The 19,317-nt window shown below is 53.7% G+C and overlaps 1 protein-coding gene across 8 annotated transcripts in view; it reads left to right on the plus strand.

Annotated features, from left to right (window-relative positions):
- SSH1 (slingshot protein phosphatase 1) overlaps positions 1 to 18,961 on the plus strand; it is a 60,136-nt gene extending 41,175 nt beyond the window's left edge. For 7 of the 8 annotated variants that reach the window (XM_058691048.1, XM_058691051.1, XM_058691053.1 and 4 more), the window contains 8 exons: positions 2,130 to 2,324; positions 3,590 to 3,683; positions 5,061 to 5,189; positions 7,893 to 7,939; positions 9,341 to 9,487; positions 11,075 to 11,275; positions 13,604 to 14,171; positions 16,956 to 18,961. In XM_058691048.1, coding sequence (XP_058547031.1) covers positions 2,130 to 2,324; positions 3,590 to 3,683; positions 5,061 to 5,189; positions 7,893 to 7,939; positions 9,341 to 9,487; positions 11,075 to 11,275; positions 13,604 to 14,171; positions 16,956 to 18,194 — 2,620 coding nt within the window. In that variant the 3' untranslated portion in view covers positions 18,195 to 18,961. The remainder of the gene's footprint in view (positions 1 to 2,129; positions 2,325 to 3,589; positions 3,684 to 5,060; positions 5,190 to 7,892; positions 7,940 to 9,340; positions 9,488 to 11,074; positions 11,276 to 13,603; positions 14,172 to 16,955) is intronic. The other variant, XM_058691052.1, reaches the window with a different exon arrangement.
- Positions 18,962 to 19,317: the final 356 nt, after the last annotated feature.

Here is a 19,317-nt window from a genome sequence, read left to right on the forward strand (position 1 = left end):
ATTATTCCCGTCTGTGGTTAGACACTATTTTTCTGTTTATCCTTCCATCTATTGATGGGCATTTGGGTTATTTCCACCTTTTGGCTACTGGCGAAGTATCTGTTTGAGTCCCTGCTTTCAGTTCTTTTGAGTATGTGCCTAGAAGTAGGATTTCTAGATCACGTTAATGCTGTGTTTAACTTTTTAAGGAACCAAAACCGTTTTCCACAGCGACTGCACCATTTTGCATCCCCCCTGAGCCGTGCACGAGGGTCCCAGTTCCTCCACGTCCTCTCCAGTGCCCCGTTATTTTATTTTATTTTTTCATGATGGCCCGCTCAAGGGGTGTGAAGTGGTATCTCATTATGGCTCTGATTTATATTTGCCTAATTAATTACTACTGAGCATCTTTTCATAGGCTTATTGGCCATTTGGGCATTCTTTGGAGAAATGTCTATTCAGGCCCTTTAGCCGGTTAGGAACGGGGTTGTCTTTTTGCTATTCCGGCTGTCCAAATGTCATTCCAGCACAGATTAGCTTGTCCTTCGGGCCTGGCACACACTCGGTTTGTGCCATCCAGGGAACGGCACTCTGCCAGGCAGCGGGCATCTGGGAGGGTATACAACAGAACATAATTCCTGTCCTCGTGGGGTTTAAAGTCTATTGAGGGAGGTGGCCGTAGCACAGACAGAGTCCCGTGTTGTGCCAGGGAGTGCTGGGAGCGTGTTCTCACAGGGGCCTTTTCTGCCCTGGGATGCAGGGTGCAGGGCCTCGCGCACGCTCAGCCTGGAGGATGAGGTAGCCGTGGGTAAAGTCTGCACCGGGTGAAACAGGTCGTGTCCAGTGCTTCTCCCAGCCCAGCGCAGGCATCTGAGAGCCTTCCTCATCGGCGGGGGGGGTGGGGGGGGGTGGTTGCACAAACCACTTGTGCAGCAGACTCAACACAACAGTGCCTGTCTCCAGTAATCTGGAAAAAACTCAGGAGAAAGCCGGTGGGGCCTGAGGAGAAGGGTTCTGCCCCAGTGTTTCAGGGTCATTACTTTTTTCCTCTGGGCCAGCAAGAGTTACCCAGAATTCTCCCATGGGCCACAAATCGATATGGTGCTTCGTTTTTACCTCGTCCCTTACTCTCCGCCACCCCCGATTCAGGATCATTCTGGGGAAAATCACAAAATCCTAATTCTCTCCATGTCCTGGATATTCCTGGTGCCCCTGGATCGTTTCTTGTCTCTTTCTCTACAGGCAAGTACGAAATAGGCCCCCATGTTTTTCCAGAACTTAAGGAGCAAAACTAAATGTAGCAAATGTGCGGCTCCAGCCCGTCTCCTCAGGCAGCCTGGAGACGGCACGGGCGTGTCTGGGAAGCGTGCCCCAGACGGCGGTGGCTTCTGTGCCGTCTCCGAGGACTCTCGCTCCCCTCCGGGGCTTCCCGCTTCCACTCTTCGTCAATGCCCAACTCACCCCATCCACTGAGAAAGTTTCAGCCTCGATTTTCGTAAAAAGAGTTTTAGAAAAGGGACCAAGCTGACCGTTATTGTGTACGTTTTCCGTGTTGTTCCTTCCACCCCACTCCTTCCCGAACCCCATCTTCATTTCGTTCCTGTATTAACCTGAGTTTCCAGAACCTCATTCCCCCGAGAGACCTAAGCCTTGAAGCGATTATAACACGGATGGGAAAGGGTTCCACAGTACGTCGTTCGGAACGCGGTAAAAGGTCTCCGCTGTTAGCTAAAGACTCCTTCCTGCTCGGAGCCTCCTAGGCTTCGAGGTGGCTCCTAAATTCACGGTATCCCCACAGCCTCAGAAATAAATCTTCATTCTTGGGAGTTAATGGAGTGTGAAGGGCTCCGTGAGCCAGCCTGGGCGGGCGATAACAACATCTGTACTGTTGCCCTGCTGGGCACGATAAAGGATGTCCCATCCACTCTTGGGTTCAAAGCTTGTGTCACGGAGACTGGGCGTGTTAATCCGGAGGTTTCGGGCTGCCTTGTGTCCCCCCGGGAACCCGGTACACGGCAGGGTTGACTCCGGTAGGAAGTCTTTTAGGGATCACCCCCTGCTCGGCCCCTATCTCGGCCCCCAGTCAAGGGGAAGGCCCAGCACTCCTGTGCCTCTCCGGGGCCTGACCCTGTCCCCCCTCCTCACCCCAGGTCTGCCCTGCAGGTCCTTCACAAGGCCTGCGAAGTGGCACGGAGACACAACTACTTCCCCGGCGGCGTGGCTCTCATCTGGGCCACCTACTATGAGAGCTGCATCAGCTCCGATCAGAGCTGCATCAACGAGTGGAACGCCATGCAGGACCTGGAGTCCACGCGGCCCGACTCCCCGGCCCTGTTTGTGGACAAGTAAGTGCGGCGCTGCCTTGCCCACGCCGGCCGACCCGGAGTCTGCACGAGGTGACACCTGCCCTGCAGTCCGGCGACCGAGGGCCACCTCTCCCAGGACCAGCGTTCCGAGCGGGGGTCCCTAACCTGCTGCCCGTGGGTGGTCTTTGGCTCCGCGATGGTGTGACCACCCTCCCCCCCACCCATTCAAATCAGAGACGGGTTCCAGCGTGAATGCATTTCTGGGGCACAGCTCCCTAACTCCTGTCAGCTTCTCAGAGGAACTTGCGGCCCACGTGCGTCACTGGCTCTTGGGCGGTGCCCTGGGGTCTGGTCTTTCCTCTTCAGGTGGCTCAAGACTCAATTTCCAAAGCCTTTCCCTGTGCTCCTAGGAGTATTATACATCCATTGTCCTGGGATCCTAAAATACAACTGCACCATCACTGGCCAAGTGCAGTCTGCCTTAGAGGCCATGATCGAGTGGCCTATGTCAAGTGGCCTCCAACAGAGCTCAGGTGGCCTGAGGCCACATACACTAAATGAGAAGTCTGGGTCCAGAAGGAAGTGGCCCTTCTGTCTTGGTTAGGACTGTCCTCCCCCTGAGTTGTATGTCCCTCTGGGACTGCATTAAGAGGGCCATGGACAGAGAGGTCAGCCTGAGTGAGGAGAGGACCGGAAGCCACATTCCATGAGGCCTCAGATTATGAGAGGTTTGGGGAGAACGTTAGTTGCCTTTGAATACATAAAGGGGCGTCCTGTGGAAGAATTATCCTGGTCTGTGTAGAACCAGGGCTGATGGGTAGAAGTTACTGGGAAACGTGTAGATTCTCGACGTTAGAAGGCCATCACGGGAGCTGGACACAAGGGGAACTCTGGACTGTCTCTGGACACAGTGCTGTCGTCACGCCCAGATACATTCAAGCAGAGACAAAAGGGTCTGGTTGTTGGGGAGTGGGGTGGCGGGAGAGGGGGGCAGGACGCTACACTGGGGCTTCCAGCATCTGGCCTTGAGAGTGATTCTCTGCAGCCCTGAGCGAGGATCTGCTTTCCAGCCGTCGTTTGTGCACTCCATCTGCTCACCACTCTGTGGACTCCCACGGGAGTTCTAGACCCAGAGCCGGACTTCTCTGTCCCTTCCCCCCTCCCCCAAAACATGCACAGCGAGACGGTAGTTCTCTGAGTCCAGGCCATGTTCTCGTTAGGCCCGGGAGCATCTGGGGTTCCTGTAAACGCTGACCTCAGGCCCCCTCTCGTTGTGCGTGTTACCGAATGTCCTTCCTTTCCAGGCCAACTGAAGGGGAGAGGACCGAGCGCCTCATCAAAGCCAAGCTCCGGAGCATCATGATGAGCCAGGATCTGGAAAACGTGACCTCAAAAGAAGTAAGAGAGCTCTTCCCTTTGCAGGCCAGAGCTCACGCAGTGTTCGTTTGTCCTGTTGCCCGAACCACAGCGGAGGCGGGTCCGGCACCTGCTCACTGGCTCTCAGAGGCTTTTCCCACAGAGCTTAGCGGAAAGAGCGCAGGCCTTCAAGTCCCATTCTAGTTTGAGTCCAGCCACGCTGCATACATACCAATTTCCTGGCCTCTCTGAACCTATAAGACCTTTGATGGTAATTCCATGAGACCCATAAGTTGCACTGAGAAAACATTTCCCTCTTAAGGCCTTCTCCTCTGCCTTGTGTTTTATTGAGATACAGCAGACTCTTGTTTCTTATCTCAGGATTACCAGTTACCAGCGAGTTACGAACACTGGACTGCCTCCCATCTGCCTTTGAATGTTTTCTTGGATCACTTTTTTCTTTTTCTTGGGTTGCTTTTTGTTAAAGGAATGCGATGAATTATAATAGTAGGTTAGGGGCACCTGGGTGGCTCAGTCAGTTAAGCGTCTGGCTTCAGCTCAGGTCATGATCTCCCAGTTCATGAGTTCGAGCCCCACATCAGGCTCTGCGCTGACAGTGCAGAGCCTGCTTCGGATCTTCTGTTCCTCTCTTTGCCCCTCCCTCGCTCTCTCCCTCAAAAATAAACATTAAAAAAATAATAATGATTGCTTAAACCAGGCAGATGGAAAGGGTTGAAGTGGCCATTTTTTTTTTTCAACGTTTTTTATTTATTTTTGGGACAGAGAGAGACAGAGCATGAACGGGGGAGGGGCAGAGAGAGAGGGAGACACAGAATCGGAAACAGGCTCCAGGCTCCGAGCCGTCAGCCCAGAGCCCGACGCGGGGCTCGAACTCACGGACCGCGAGATCGTGACCTGGCTGAAGTCGGACGCTTAACCGACTGCGCCACCCAGGCGCCCCTGAAGTGGCCATTTTTAAAAGGCACGCATCATCGTTTTATTAGTTAAGACACACAAAAAGTCACATCGTGATGCCTTCCGGAGCAAGATGAAACTGACTTTATGGGTTGACTGTGATATAGTTGATACTTAATTGTAAAAATGTGCCTTAAACTCAAAAAGAAGAGATCCCAGGGGAATCTGCTTCTTCGTATAAAATAATCAACTCTTCCCAGTCAGACTGACTTTGAGGCTGAGTAGCCTGCGTTCCCACCACCTGCCCGTGTGTGTGTGTGTGTCTGTGTGTGTGTGTGTGCTTACTCTGGGATCAAAACAAAACAACTCGCCAACAACCAAAGATCATTTCTGAAAACAAGCACAGTGTAAGTTGTGACTTTACTGCTTTGGAGGTGGACAACTGTGGTTTTGTTTTATTTTGTTTTCTAACAACACACTTTCCTACTCTTTTCCACTCCACAGATCCGTAATGAATTAGAGACGCAGATGAACTGTAACTTGAAAGAATTCAAGGAATTCATAGACAACGAGATGCTCCTTATCTTGGGACAGATGGACAAACCCTCCCTCATCTTCGACCATCTTTATCTTGTAAGAGGCACAGCACCCGGCAGGGTCTGGTTGGGGGAACATAAATCAACAGGCCCTTGATTGTTTGGAGTTTGCAGCAAGGTCAGAGAAGGGGAGCAAACTTGAGTTACTGGCACCTCGGTCCTGACTCTTCTGGAAACTCCTGTCTCAGACCCCGTCACTCTGGCCTCCACGAGTTTGCACTCGAGCCAGATGTCCGAGGGGTGGTTCCCAGCTGAGCCATGGGGAGTTGTTTGAAGGCTCTCTGGCATAGTCCACTGACAGCAGTTTTCAGACTCTCTCCATCCTTGGTCTTCAGTCACTAACACAGAGGCCCCACCCAGTTCCCTCCAAACGGTGTGCGGGCTCAGAACCCCCAGTTACTAGAGGGAGCATGCTCGCCAAACCCCAGGATTATGCCTCGGCATCCTGAGACGTGAGAAACAGTAGGGAAACACCCAAAACCCAGCTTCCCCTCTCTGTCCGGAAGCCTGCTCCGTGCACTGCTCCCAGGCCCACCGAAGGAATGGGCGCGGGCGGGGTGGAATCTCCCTACCTCCGTCTCTTGCTCAGATCTTCTTAATGCCATAAATCTCCATAGAAGGCAACTGGCGAGTTCCCAGAGCCTCTCAGAGAGACTATAGAGGAAGGCATGTTGCTAAAATTAGAGAAGCAATGCAGTGTGATGAAAATCAGACCCACCAGGGCCAAGTTCCCACTCCCCAGCCTGAGTGGCTGTGTGACCGGGACTGAGTCTCTCTGGCTTCTCCCCTTCATTCTGTACCAGGCGGGATCATTATGAGGATGAAGTAAAAGACGCATATAAAGCACCGAGTGCGGTTTCTGTAGGCAGTAAGAAATGGCACCCGTTGTCAGAGCAGAAGTCACTTCCTGGGAAAGCGGAGGTAGTTCATTGGCTGCTGAAGACATGACCAACTTTGCTTTCTGCCCACAAGAAGTTCTTAATAGTTCCCCAGACGCATGTGTCGTGATATATACTTAATATGTTAAATACGGATGTATTTAGTGAATTCGTTTATATCAGTCGCTACATATGTATATGTTTAACGTTCGTATTGAAACGTATGTGAATATGTGGATTTGAAGCCTGTATCTTGAAAGCTGTCAGGCAGCTCTGGGCTCTAATCTTCTCCCTGGGAAGCTGGTAGTTCTTCCTGGTGGAAAACAACAGAAGGCAGGCTGTCCCTCCACTAGGTGGTGATCACAACAAGAGGGTGCTCACACATTTAGTGGAGCTCTCTTTATTTTTTCGGTGCGGTTTGATGCTTTATGTCACTTTTTCCATGAGAGATACTAAAGGAATTTTTATATTTGAGCCTCTCCCTGCAGCACAGAAATCCAGCTAGCACCCACATGATGCCAGCTTCACTGGTCCCCCTGCAGCCCCTGCGTTCTGAGGGGCCTGCCTTCCTGGGAAAAGAAGCTTCTAGGGAGACTTGGGAGGGGGGAGTGTCTTTTGCTATTTTGACTCCATGTTGTTTGCATTTCCTAAGAGCGAAGCGATAGTTTCTTCTTTTGCTTTTCTTCCCTTTCTATGTTCCTCATACTCTCAGAAATGGAGGGTTTGTGTTTTAGTCTGCTCTACAAGGTATTAAATCAAAACATGTTATGGAAGGTAAGGAAATAAGAGAAACTCTAAAGAAGAAAATGAAAAGCATTCCCAATTTTACAAACCTGGATGTAGTCGCTATGAATGTTCCGGTATATTTATTTTCCCATTTGTGGTGTTTTTTTTTTCTTTTTATGTCTATAGAACTTCTTAAAAGAGAGAAAAGGAAAGAATCATACTATTTGTATAGTTCCGTATCCTGTTTCTTGTTTTAAATTGTTGTCGTTCTGTGGCGTTTCCCTGTGTCACTGACTAACCACCATAAACTCTGATTTTTTTCAAGTGCCCTATCATATGGGTTCATCTTCGTTTATTTTACTGATTTCTTCTTGTCAGACCTCTGAGTTGTTTTCCAGTGTTTGTCATTATAAATAACCATAACTATCCTTGTACGTAAATCTCTGTGCACATTCTGGGTGTTTCTGCAGGACAGCTTTTTATATGTGGAACTATGGGACCTTTTAAAAATACTTCCCAGGAAAGGTAGACCTACTCCTGCTTTCTTTTTTTTTGTTGTCGTTATTATTTTTTTAACGTTTCTTTATTTTTGAGAGAGAGCAAGAACGAGAACGAGCAGGGGAAGGGCAGAGAGAGAGGGAGACACAGAATCCGAAGCGGGCTCAGCATTGGCAGCCCAGAGCCCGATGCGGGGCTCGAACTCACAACCCGTGAGATCATGACCTGAGCTGAAGTCGGGCACTTAACCAGCTGAGCCACCCAGGCACCCCAAACGACTCTTGCTTTCAATTAGCAGTGTGTGCAAGTGCCCTCTCCTGAGTGGGAGGTCGGAGGTCACTGCCTCTGGTGACAGGACCCTGCTGGGGACTTAGGAAAGGAAGTGGCAAGAGGGGGTGCAGGTGTTTCTGAACTTGCTCTTTCCCGAAGGCCAGAGGGCGTCACACTCAGGCTGATGACGCTGTGACTGCCTCGGGAAGCTGCTTCAATACCGGCCTGTTTCGGTTCTATCCGTTGTCGAAGGCCAAGGGCCCGCGCAAGGACCATCCCCGTCAGGGCTAGCCCACGCCGTGCATCCCATAAGCAGCTCTGAGGCTGACATGTGACACTCACGGGGGTTTGTGTGATCTGTCCCCCAGGGCTCTGAATGGAATGCGTCCAATCTGGAGGAGCTGCAGGGCTCAGGGTGAGTCTGCTCCCCTCGTCTTCCCTTGTCCTTCCAGGCAGCCTAGAAACCCTCAAGGTCGAGCCCTTATAACTGCAGGCACCCGTCTCCGAGCCACCTGCCATGGCTGGGCAGCTTTGCACGGCTAAACGGATGTGCTTCTGAATGCCACCTCCTGAATAATTCACGGGTTTTAGACTTCAACGGGGTTCCGTGTGATTGTGTGTGTCAGCAAGAGCGGTCCGCAGTCACACTCCAGTGGCATAGGATGGCGTGGGTGCTGACAAGGCCACGAGCCCCCTCACGTGCACCACTGCCCGCACGCCTGCTGGCGGTCCTGGTGGGGACCGCGCAGCAACCCTGATCCCAGGACCACTCCTGCTTCTACCGGACGTTCCACTCTGGGTCCTGGTGGGAATCTTGTGGCTAAAATGCTCAGTGTTGGCCAGAAACATACGCCTGTCTCAGTCTGAGAAATGCCCAACGGCAGGAATTTAAAAAAAAAAAAAAATGTTTAAATCTAGATCTTCAAGAACAGATGTCTGGACATTTTTTTTTAAACAACACAGCCACAAAATCACCATTCTGTGGGTCTGACATGATGGCATTCTTGAATTACTGCATTTAAAAATCAAGACTAAACAAATCTTAAAATATATCTTTAGAACTACTGGTTAAGATGTGTTCTTGCGACAAAAAAATATTCTTCAAATGTACAGCAATACTATCTATGCCTTCTCTTGCTGGGAACACATGAATTATTTTTAAAGGTATTTTCTTACAGCATTTATAAGTATTCTCTTACAAACCTATTGGAGGTATTTTCTAACTCCTGAAATTATTTTGGTCTTCCGGGAATAGAAGTATCACATTTAAAGAACTACAGAACCAGCATTTGAGGACCTTCTCAACAATTTTTTGATTTCTAGTCTGCCTTGTTTCAAGAAGGATTTAAGGCAGTTCTTAGGTACATGAATAATGGATGGATAGAGTCTGGGTTTTTTTTTAGCTCTTTAAAAGTGGAGACTTTGTTTTTTTTAAAGCCTCAGTATATTCATAACAGTTAATGAATTTTGAAACTTCAAGAGCGTTTGAAAATGTATTTAAGTAATACACATGTCTGCTTTCCAGAATTCATATTGCTTAGCAATGCTTTGAACTTTCTTTTTCCTGAGTTTTTTATAAAGGAATATGTTTTTTTTTATTTTAAATATAATATGTTCTCATCACACAGAGGGCATTTAGAAAGCACACCAATGTGTGTTAATGACTATTAAGGAAAAACAAAAACCCCACCGTAAACACATATCCTTTATGCGCATGTATTTAATTTTTTCTTTGCTCAGTTTTTCTGCTACTTTGTTCTTTGTAGTTCCTCATTCTGATTCTCCAAATTTGTCGTTTATTTTTTTCTCATTACAGTGTTGACTACATTTTAAATGTCACTAGAGAAATAGATAATTTTTTCCCTGGCTTATTTGCATATCATAACATCCGAGTCTACGACGAGGAAACAACAGACCTTCTTGCCCACTGGAACGAGGCGTACCATTTTATAAACAAAGCGAAGTAAGTGGGTGGAGAAGCGAAAGAAGCTGGTCTGAGGGGGAAACTGGCAGACGCTGGGTGGGCACAAATTAATGGCAATCCCAGACACCGCCGTCTCCCGGTTTGTGGAGCCTCTGATGTCTGGTGGACCTCTGGTTTTAAACCACAGGACCCGTAGCACCAAAGGGACACGGTCACTGATCTCAAGGTGGGGACCCCAGGGAGCCTTCGTTTCCCCCATCCTTGACCGTGACATGGGACCCCACTTTTGTCGTTGGTGTCAAAAGTGGTATCAGAAAAGGATCTGACACCAAGTGGACATTCTTGGGAGCTCTGCCTTTGGGGAGTCGCTCAGCCAAAGGAGGGAGGGGGGTGGGCCAGGTCATATGTGGACTCTGGGCACTTTTGGGGCTGCGTCTGCCAAGAAAGCTGCTCAGGCAGGTGCCCCAAGGTATGGCCCAGCTTGTGCACCTGTGTTCATGCAACTTTCCTATTCATGGAAAGGAGCAGACCATCAGGGGTCCCCATTGCCCCGTGCCTGTCACTGGTGTCCCCCATCTTTAGTCCTCCCCTTATTCTCTTATGGAACAACTCTGCCTCACTGAGAGAAAACCCTCTGTGATGCTATCGAGAGAAACCCCATCTTCTGCTTTGCACCCCATCAGGGGCAAAGCTATGCAACACGTCCTTACCAAATCTCAGTTTGTTTGCATTTTTTGGTGGGGGTTAAATTTCAGACCAGCAGTGAAACAAACAAAAAAAAAAAACAACAACAACAACAAAACAAAATGCACATAACGGGGATGAATTTGAAGCCCGGGGTCTAGGAAGCGAGCCTGGACCCACCGGACCGGCCAGCTGCTTCCAGTGTAAACAGGCAGGCTGGTGGGTCTACGTGCTGTGCAAATAAAGCTTCCAGGTGCCACCCTGCCAGCCCTTTCCATTCTCGAGGAGGTGAGGTGTCGAGAGACCCCATCCTCGGCTTTGCCGTATCCATGAAATCAGCCCCGACCGGGCCAGTACGGCCTCCCTGCAAACCACCAGTCCGCCTGGGTTCTTCCCCCCCCGTCTGAGTCCAGGGTGCTGCTGCCCTCGCTCTGGCTCCTGGACCCTCCCGTCTGATGCACATCTTGCTCTCCTGAGGGCCTTGCAGCCTTCAGTGCGCTGACCCCGTTTGTCTGCAGTCACCCGCTCCCTGTCTCCATCTGCTGTCACAGCTGTGTGGCTTTTGCAGATGTCCCTTCAGCTGCCCCTTGGCTTCCTGCAAAAGAGCCTCTGATCTCCTGGCCCATCCCAGCGATCCCACTTTGTCCCTGAAGGCGGCCCGGTTTGGGAGCTCTCCCTGCACAGCTTGGCAAGACAGGGACAGATTTATCTCGATTTCCCATTGTGTGCTAATTGATTTTGCAGCGAAGCTATTTCCTTTAGAGGGTGTGTGGCCATCTGCTGCACAAATATCAGGACATAAGGGGGGGGTCTGGGCACGGAGATAACTTCAGGGTTTATAAAACTCCACTGGGGAACACCTGAGAGAAGGAAATTGTTGAAATTTCTGGACTCTCTCCTCCACCCACCCCCACCCCCACCCCCGCCGCGCCACCCCTGCAGGAGGAACCATTCCAAGTGCCTGGTGCATTGCAAGATGGGTGTCAGCCGATCCGCTTCCACGGTCATAGCCTACGCGATGAAGGAGTTTGGCTGGCCTCTGGAAAAAGCGTACAACTACGTGAAGCAAAAGCGCAGCATTACACGCCCCAACGCGGGCTTTATGAGGCAGCTGTCTGAGTATGAAGGCATCTTGGACGCGAGGTGGGTGACCGCCTGCTGAGAAGGATCGAGGGGACCGAGCGGGCTCCTCAGCTAAAACCCTGCTTCTGGGGGGAGGGGGGGGCGGTGCGGTGCCGGTCTGAGAAAACAACCATTGTTTGGGGTTTGATTAGTGGTTTCCAGGAGGGATCTGTTTGATTTTGTTGGCACACACAGAAAGCTGTTTTGCTGCCGGAGGGAACGGTGCACAGCTTCTAATCCAAGGCATGACATCATGTGCAGCACAGGCACGTGGACGTCCCCGTTTCCTGAGCATCTGCTTCGCGCCGAGCCGTGTGCCAGGCTTCGCCACGGGGCGGTTCCCAGGGCTGCAGAACAGATACTCCCGGTGCTGACCAGCTGGGCCCCTCAGGGCGAGCTCTCCCATCTCCCCAAGCCTCGAGCCGAGCCTCGGTGTCCTCTTCTGAGTTTGGGATTAAAGCCTCCCTGATAGGGTTGTTCTGAGATTTGTGTGAACAGTGCACAAGTTCGCCCTCGCAGGTGCTTGGCCATAGCTGGCCCACGGTGACATTTGAAATCTCTAACCCCCGTCCAGAAAAGGTCTGCAGAGTACAGGTTACCCCCCATGTTGGGGGGGAGGGGGGGAGGGAGGAGGAACAGGTGTGTGAGGTTAGCTTGTCCCACGCGCGCGGGTGCGCGCAGAGGGGAGGGAGCACTCCCCAGGTCCGTGGGCTCCCAAGGCTCCTGTGTGGGGAGGCCCCATGAAGGCGGATCCCCGCTGGACTCTGGGACTCCCTTCTGTTCTGGTGGTTTGGAGCCTCCCTGGATTATTTCTGACTGGTATTGTGAGGAGGCCACAAGCTGAGTCCACTGGCTTCTTGGCCACGTGTGAGAAAGCAGGAGTGCTCCGGCAGGGTTGAACGGGGTCTGAGAACAGCCCTAGACGTCTCTGGAGTCCCTTTGCTGCCAACCAGGGAGCAGCTGGACAGATCCCCGGGCAGGGCCCAGGGACGACAAGAGGGGTTTGGGGGGAGGAGGGGGAGGAGGCGAGGGAGGGAAAGAGGTGGGTGGTCCTGCTCTCTCCCTTGGCCCTTCAGTCGCTTGCTGCACCATCAGGAGTTTGCAGCCTCACCAGGGGTCTTCAGGCTGAGTTCACAGCCACAAGGCACCGACCGTGACTCGCAGCCCCATCTGGGGGCCCTCTCGGCCTTGCCTGAATGCGCACACAGAGCCGTCACGGATGGCCGTGGTGCTCCCGTGCACAGCCGGACAGCAGGGCCTTAGTTCACGCTGTCCTCTTATGTTTGCTTCTCTCGCTGTAACCCGCATACCCGCATGCTGTTGGCTACTGTGGCCCTAAGGTGCGTGGAGGTGACTGACTTACCTTATTTCACATTAAACTTTTGTCTTCTTTTTTTGTTTTTCATCCTTACATTAAAAATGTGTTATAACGGGGGCACCTGGGTGGCTCCGTCAGTTAAGTGTCCAGCTCTTGATTTCGGCTCACGTCATGATCTCATGGGTTGTGAGCTCGAGTCCCACGTCGGGCTCTGCTTGGGATTTCTCTCTCCCTCCAGTGCCTCTGCCCCTCCCCTGCACTCACACATTCTCTCTCTCTCTCTCTCTCTCTCTCTCTCTCAAAGTAAACATTTAAAAAAAAATGTGTTATAACAATACTACTACAGTTTTATAAGACCTAGTTTTAAATGTTTATTTTTGAGAGAGACAACGCGCACACGCGAGTGGGGAAGGGGCGGAGGGCGGGGTCCAGAGGATCTGAAGCAGGCTCCACACTGTCAGCCGAGAGCCCAGTGCGGAGCTTGAACTCTTAAACCGCGAGATCGAGACCTGAGCCGAAACCAAGAGTCAGACGCTTAACCGACTGAGCCGCCCAGGGGCCCACATGTAATCTTTCTGACCTAAATGCACGTTTCCAGTTTTTTCAGATGGCCCCAAGTTAGCGCACATTCCGTGTTTACACAGTCAGGTCAGCGTGAGATCTGTATGTGCTGTCTGTTGCCGTCCTCACTGCCTCCCTAGGGTGTGGGGAGGAGAGGATTCCCATCCTCGTTGACAGATGGCGAGACGGAGATGAAACACGCAGTGGAGTGGCTGAGTTCACAGAATCACACGGGACCCCAAGACCGTGTTGACCCTCGGGGTCTACACTGCTTTCAAGTTACCCGCCGCAGAGTCCCCGTGTGACAACGCCAGTTAAGGCTCCTGACGTGTGCCCCAGTGGCCGAGGGTCCTAGTGATACCTCTGTCGGCCTCGGGCTGTCCCTCACCGGCTCCCCCCGCAACCCCTCTTCCGGGGACCCTCCGGGCACTGGCCCCCCCTGACTTTCCTCTGCCCTTCCTCCCCCGCAGCAAACAACGACACAACAAGCTTTGGCGCCAGCAGGGCGACACCTGCCTCCAGCCGCCCACGGAGGACCCCTCAGGGTCTGGGGACTTCTTGCCGGAGACCCTGGACGGCACCCCAGAGGCCCAGCTGCCCTGCCTGGACGACGCTGCCCAGCCTGGGTTCCCAGACAGCAGGGCCCCAGGAGGAGCCGCCCTCCCCTGCTGCTTCCGGCGACTCTCAGACCCCCTCCTGCATCCCCCCAGCGGCGAGACCCGCAGCGTGGTCCACCTGGAGGACCTGGAGAGGGACGCCCTCCTGGAGGAAGCAGCCGAGGCGACTGAGGCACACAGGCCGGCCGCACATCCCCAGGAAGCTTCCGGACCCTGCGAGAAGGAGGTGAAGAAGAAGCTGGAGTTCGGGAGCCCCAAGGCCCGGAGTGGCTGGTCGCCCCAGGTGGAGGAGATGGAAGGGGAGGAGGCCCCAGGAGCAGGGCGGTGGGGGCGGCCCCCGCCCCAGCTGGACCAAAGCCTGCTCAACCGGGAAAACCTGAACAACAACAACAGCAAGAGGAGCTGTCCGGAGGACTTCGAGGTGGGCGCTGGGCTGGCCCGTCCTGCCCTCCTGCCAGCGGGCGCTATCGGAGGGGAGGGGCAGGCGTGCCCAGGTCAGGGGTCTGCGGGGCGCTCCGTCACAGCTCGGCTCGGGCTGCGCCTCCGGCTCGACTTCCTTCTTTCCTTTCTTTTTTATTTATTTTGAGAGAGGTGCAGAGAGCAAGTCAGGGAAGAGTAGAGAGAGGATCTCAAGCAGGCTCTGTGCTGTCATCGTGGGGCCCAGCACGGGGCTCCAGCTCACAAACTGTGAGGTCATGATCTGAGCTGAGATCGGGAGTCAGACGCTCAACTGACTAAGCCACCCAGACGCCCCTCGATTTCTTCCTTACATAAAATGGAAAGCAAGACTTAGCACCCAGCTTCACGTTGATCAACACAAGACCATTCTTATTTCATACCCTCCCTCACTTCCCCACACTCTGAATTGTCTTGAAACAAATCCCAGATGTGTCGCTTCAGTGGAGACACGACCACAATATCACCTCTAAGAAACCGGTGGGTACGGTTCCATATCATCAAGGGTCTGGTCTTCCGACCACTGTTCGGATGCTCGACTCCAGCAGTCCCCTGTGGCTCTCCTGTGTGGTGGGTTTCTGCAGCAAGGTCTTGGCAAGCTGGCGCTCGCTCAGAAAATCATTAATTCCACCAGGCTTTTCCCTCCTCCGAGCGGCCCAGGGGCGGAGGATGGGTTGGTGGGGGGTGTCCCGTGCCGCCCACTCTCGGCGTCCCCCCTCACTCTGCGCTGGCTCGCCACGGCGAGAGCACTCGGGAAGCCGGCAGGTGCCAGCATCCCCCGTACAGAGGGTTTGCCTTGGCCACCTTTTAATACGAATGAAGTGGGGCCGACCCACCACCGACCTCCAAACGATAAAACATTCCAGACGCCATGTTCCTGACTCAGGAATTTCTCCCGCCACTCCCCCTTCCCTCAAAGAGCAAAAACCCATAAAGAGAGAGGACGTAAGACCTCTGCCCAGGACAGTAGTGCCTCCATCAGTCTCAGAGGGCATGGGGTGAGTCGCAGAATGGAGGAGACGAGCAGCTTGGGTAAGAAGGTACGTGAAGGACACAGCCTGCCTTCCCTGGCCAGAATTTGATCGAACGGGTGACGTGATCAAGGGAATAGGACCAAGACACAAGCATTCATTCATTTGTTCAACTCTTGTTTGTGAGCTATGGCTCCAGGTTGGTGAGGGTTCATCTGTAAGACTATGCCTTCACTCAGCGTCCTGGTCCGTTTTCACTAGAAGACAGTAGACCCTCTGAGGGCAGGGACCATGTCTTGTTTGCAGCCCCTGCGCCTGATACAGCTCATGATGTGTGACAGGTGCTCCCTAAGTAGGAGTTGAACGAGTGACTTCTCTCCCAGCCGGTTGCTCCTCGGGCTCCGAAAGGTGGTCTTAAATCTCCCACCATGGGATCATTTCACCACGTGTTAGAACGTTAGGTCCTGAAGGTTTTAGAAGAAAACTTTGGTCAGAGTTCCGGGTTGCGAGTTCAGGCTGTAGGTCGGGAGTGATCTGGTCTCACTGGTTGACCTGGAAGCCGGCCCCAGGAGTCCTGAGTAGGCTAGGATTCTGCGGGAGACCAGGCCCCCCTGCCTCCCCCACCGCACGCTCTCCATATGCTCCCCTGCAGCCTCGAGGAATCATGGCTGGGTTTCCTTAGGATTCCTCCAGGACTGGACTACCCCGTGACTTCTTAGCTTGGGGGACCTACGTCTGTGACACCGGATGGGATTAACCCTTGACGGTCAGGGCCAGTGGCAGGCCACAGGGAGAAACGTACAAATATCAGCCCTTCGCCAAAAAGCCTTTGTTTCAGACCAGCTTGGGAATCTCACAGCTAAACCACTGTCGGGGTGAGGGTCGGCCTCCCCCACCGCAGCCCATAGGAGCAGCCCTATGGGCACATGAGGGAGGTGAGCAGGTGCCCCGCCCATCAGAAGGGCACACTGTGGAGGCACAGGTCACACTGACCTAGAGGCAGGTGGTTTTCCTCGGAAAACATCACAAACGTGTGCTCCCTTGGTACATAAAACCCACCTTAGGGGCGCCTGGGTGGCTCAGTCCCTTAAGCGTCTGACCTCGGCTCAGGTCCTGATCTCGTGGTTCGTGAGTTCGAGCCCTGTGTCAGACTCTGTGCTCGCAGTGCAGAGCCCGCTTCCGGTCCTCTGTCTCCCTCGCTCTCTGCCCCTCCCCCCAAATAAACAAACAAACAAAAGAATCACCTCAGCCTGGCTCCCTCATCCGAGACTATGGGCACCCGTATTTGGGTGGGTAAGATTAAGAGGGTCTTTCCAAAGCCATTTTTGCCCTTTGCCACCTCACTGTGAAGACCACGGTCCACAGCTACATGGTGGTTCTTTGGAGCCGTGCTGTATTCATGCTAGAAGGGCAGAGCCCCGTTTGCAGGCCACATACTCCCCAAGCACAGATTTGTTCCGAGAGGGAAAGGACGGGGGAGGCATCCACGTGAGATGGCGGAGGTGGGGTTGAGCAGGCCTTGCTCCTGACCACCCTGCTGGCTGTGTGGCCGGAGATTTCCCCGCGATCGTGGGCACATAGCCTCTGGAAAGTTTGGTTCGGCATCCCTAACCGCCACTGTTCATGGCCCAGGGGGTTCTGAGAGGCCTCGGTTCCTGCACTGACTGAAGTGGGGGCTCCCTCTCCAGTGCCTGCCCCAGCCCCAACCCACGCCTTCCTCGTGTTCTGTGGCCGCTGGCCCGTTACCGTATACTCACCACATTCTCGTCTCCTTTCAGCACGATGCTATATTCGGGATCCTTAACAAGGTGAAGCCTTCCTACAAATCCTGTGCCGACTGTGTGTACCCTACAGCCAGCGGGGCTCCTGAGGCCTCCAGGGAGCGGGGCGAGAACCCCGGTGCCCCCGCCATCTGCACCCAGCCGGCCTTCCTGCCCCACCTCACATCTTCCCCTGTGGCCCACACGTCCAGCAGGGCCCGAGCTTTAGAGAGACTGGCCTCTGGCCCAAGCGAAAGTCCCCCTTTCCTACCACCAGCAGGCTCGAGGAGGTCAGACGGTGGTGGCTCTGGGGCCGAAGCTGCCCCAGAGCCACCAGCTAGCCTTTCGGAACCTTCCAGAGAAACCCAAAGAGCCCTGCCAAAGTCCCTCCTTTTGAAGAACTCTCACTGTGATAAGAACCCTCCAAGCATGGAAGTGGCGAAGGATGAATCCCCACCCAAGAAAGATCCGAAGCCAGCCAAGGACCTGCGGCTTCTGTTCAGCAAAGAAGCTGAGAAACCAACCACCAACAGCTACTTGATGCAGCACCAGGAATCCATCATTCAGCTGCAGAAGGCGGGCTTGGTCCGGAAGCACACCAAAGAACTGGAGAGGTTAAAGGGCACGCCCGCAGACCCGGCTTCTCCCTCCAGGGACGGCACGACCAGCAGGCTGGAGGCCAGCATCCCCGAGGAGAACCCCGCTCCGCCGGGGCCCCTGCCGCTGCCTCGCCTCTCTGGGAGTGACGAGAAGTCAGAGGCCCTCCCCGCTCCACTCGAAGGAGCCCCACTCAAGAGTCCCACCCCCTTCCTCTGCCGCCTGGATCACACCAGTCATTTCTCAAAAGACTTCCTGAAGACGATCTGCTACACCCCCACCTCCTCCTCCATGAGCTCCAACCTGACCCGGAGCTCCAGCAGCGACAGCATCCACAGCGTCCGAGGCAAGCCCGGGCTCGTGAAGCAGCGGACGCAGGAGATCGAGACCCGTCTCCGGCTGGCGGGCCTCACCGTCTCGTCCCCGCTGAAACGCTCACACTCTCTGGCCAAGCTCGGAAGTCTCAACTTCTCGACGGAGGACCTGTCCGGTGAGGCGGACGCGTCCACCCTCGCCGATTACCGGGACGCTAAGTTGGGCGAGTCTTCCTTCTCGTGTGAGCCCCGGGCAAACCCAAGGAACCCAGCTGCATCCTCTCCGCCATCAGGGAAACCCGCTTCAGAAAACTTGAGAAGCCCCTTGTGGATGAGCAGGAGCTGACCCGCCTCTTGCTGCATTTGGACGGACACCATCACGTGATCCCTCCGTGCGTTTCACCGGGGGTTTTGGTCAGCCCCTTGTATCTTGATTTCTCCTAAACAGTGGACGCTCGGGCTTTCCCCCTCTTGCCACAGAGAGGAGGGGAAGAGACAAAAAATAACGTAGCACAAGAAGAAAGGGGGAAGAAGCCAGCTGTGTGGCCCTGGAGAGCCAGAAGCCGTCGGCCAGTAGATACAAAACCCTGATCCCCAAGTCCTGTGGTTTCAGGAAGAATCCGGTTTTAAAAAAGCATATACAGATGTGCAGACACATCGCAAGTACTCCCTTGGCACCGTGCGAAAGAACGGGAGCCCAGATGGCTCCGTCGCCACGCGCACGTCCCTAGCTCATTCAGGCCCTCGCGGGGAAACCCTTGGATGGCAATATTAAGTGCTACCTCTGTTCTTGCTGTGCTTTTTGTTTTTAAGATACAATAGTGACCCAGGCTCGTTCCAGGGAATGATGCTGTGTCAGAAAAGGTTTTTTCCAAAAGAGAATTTTTTCTTTGGTCCCCACCAAAAAAAAAACCCACCCCAAAAAGCGTTAAGACTTTTAAGTCGACCGCACCAAGCGCCACTAGGTAAAGTTAACAGGAAGTCGTCCAGTGCCGTTGTTGAACCAACTCTATGGAGCGTGGAGATCATCCGTACGGTTGACTTCTTTGTCCTGGTTGTGTTGTGACCGCTGAGTGATGCGCGTCTGGCCAGCGCCGGGGCGAGGGGCGGGGGGGGGGGGGGGGGGGGGGCGGGAACGTACGTGACGTCTTTGGTCGTTGCCAATGGCAAAGTTTAAAGTGCCCCCAACCTGGGGAGGAGGACCCACGACGCACTGCGGGTCCCTCATCCGCTGCTGGACCCGGTGCGGTTGTGTTGAGGCTTTGGAAGTGATTGAGCGTCTGGTGGGGACGGTGGTGCTGCCACTTGGATCGATCGTCCTGCCAGGAGCCCCGGCCCTCGGGTTCCTTGGGTCACAGGAGCGTGTTTGGGGAGGCAGAGGGGGTCTCCCTCCTGGGGAACGACTCTGCAGCAGCTTCTCAGAGAAACGAGATGATGGACAAGCTTCCCAGATGTTTACAGCTGCCCCT

This window comes from Neofelis nebulosa, chromosome 11, assembly GCF_028018385.1.
Source record: "Neofelis nebulosa isolate mNeoNeb1 chromosome 11, mNeoNeb1.pri, whole genome shotgun sequence".
Taxonomy (NCBI): Eukaryota; Metazoa; Chordata; class Mammalia; order Carnivora; family Felidae; genus Neofelis; species Neofelis nebulosa.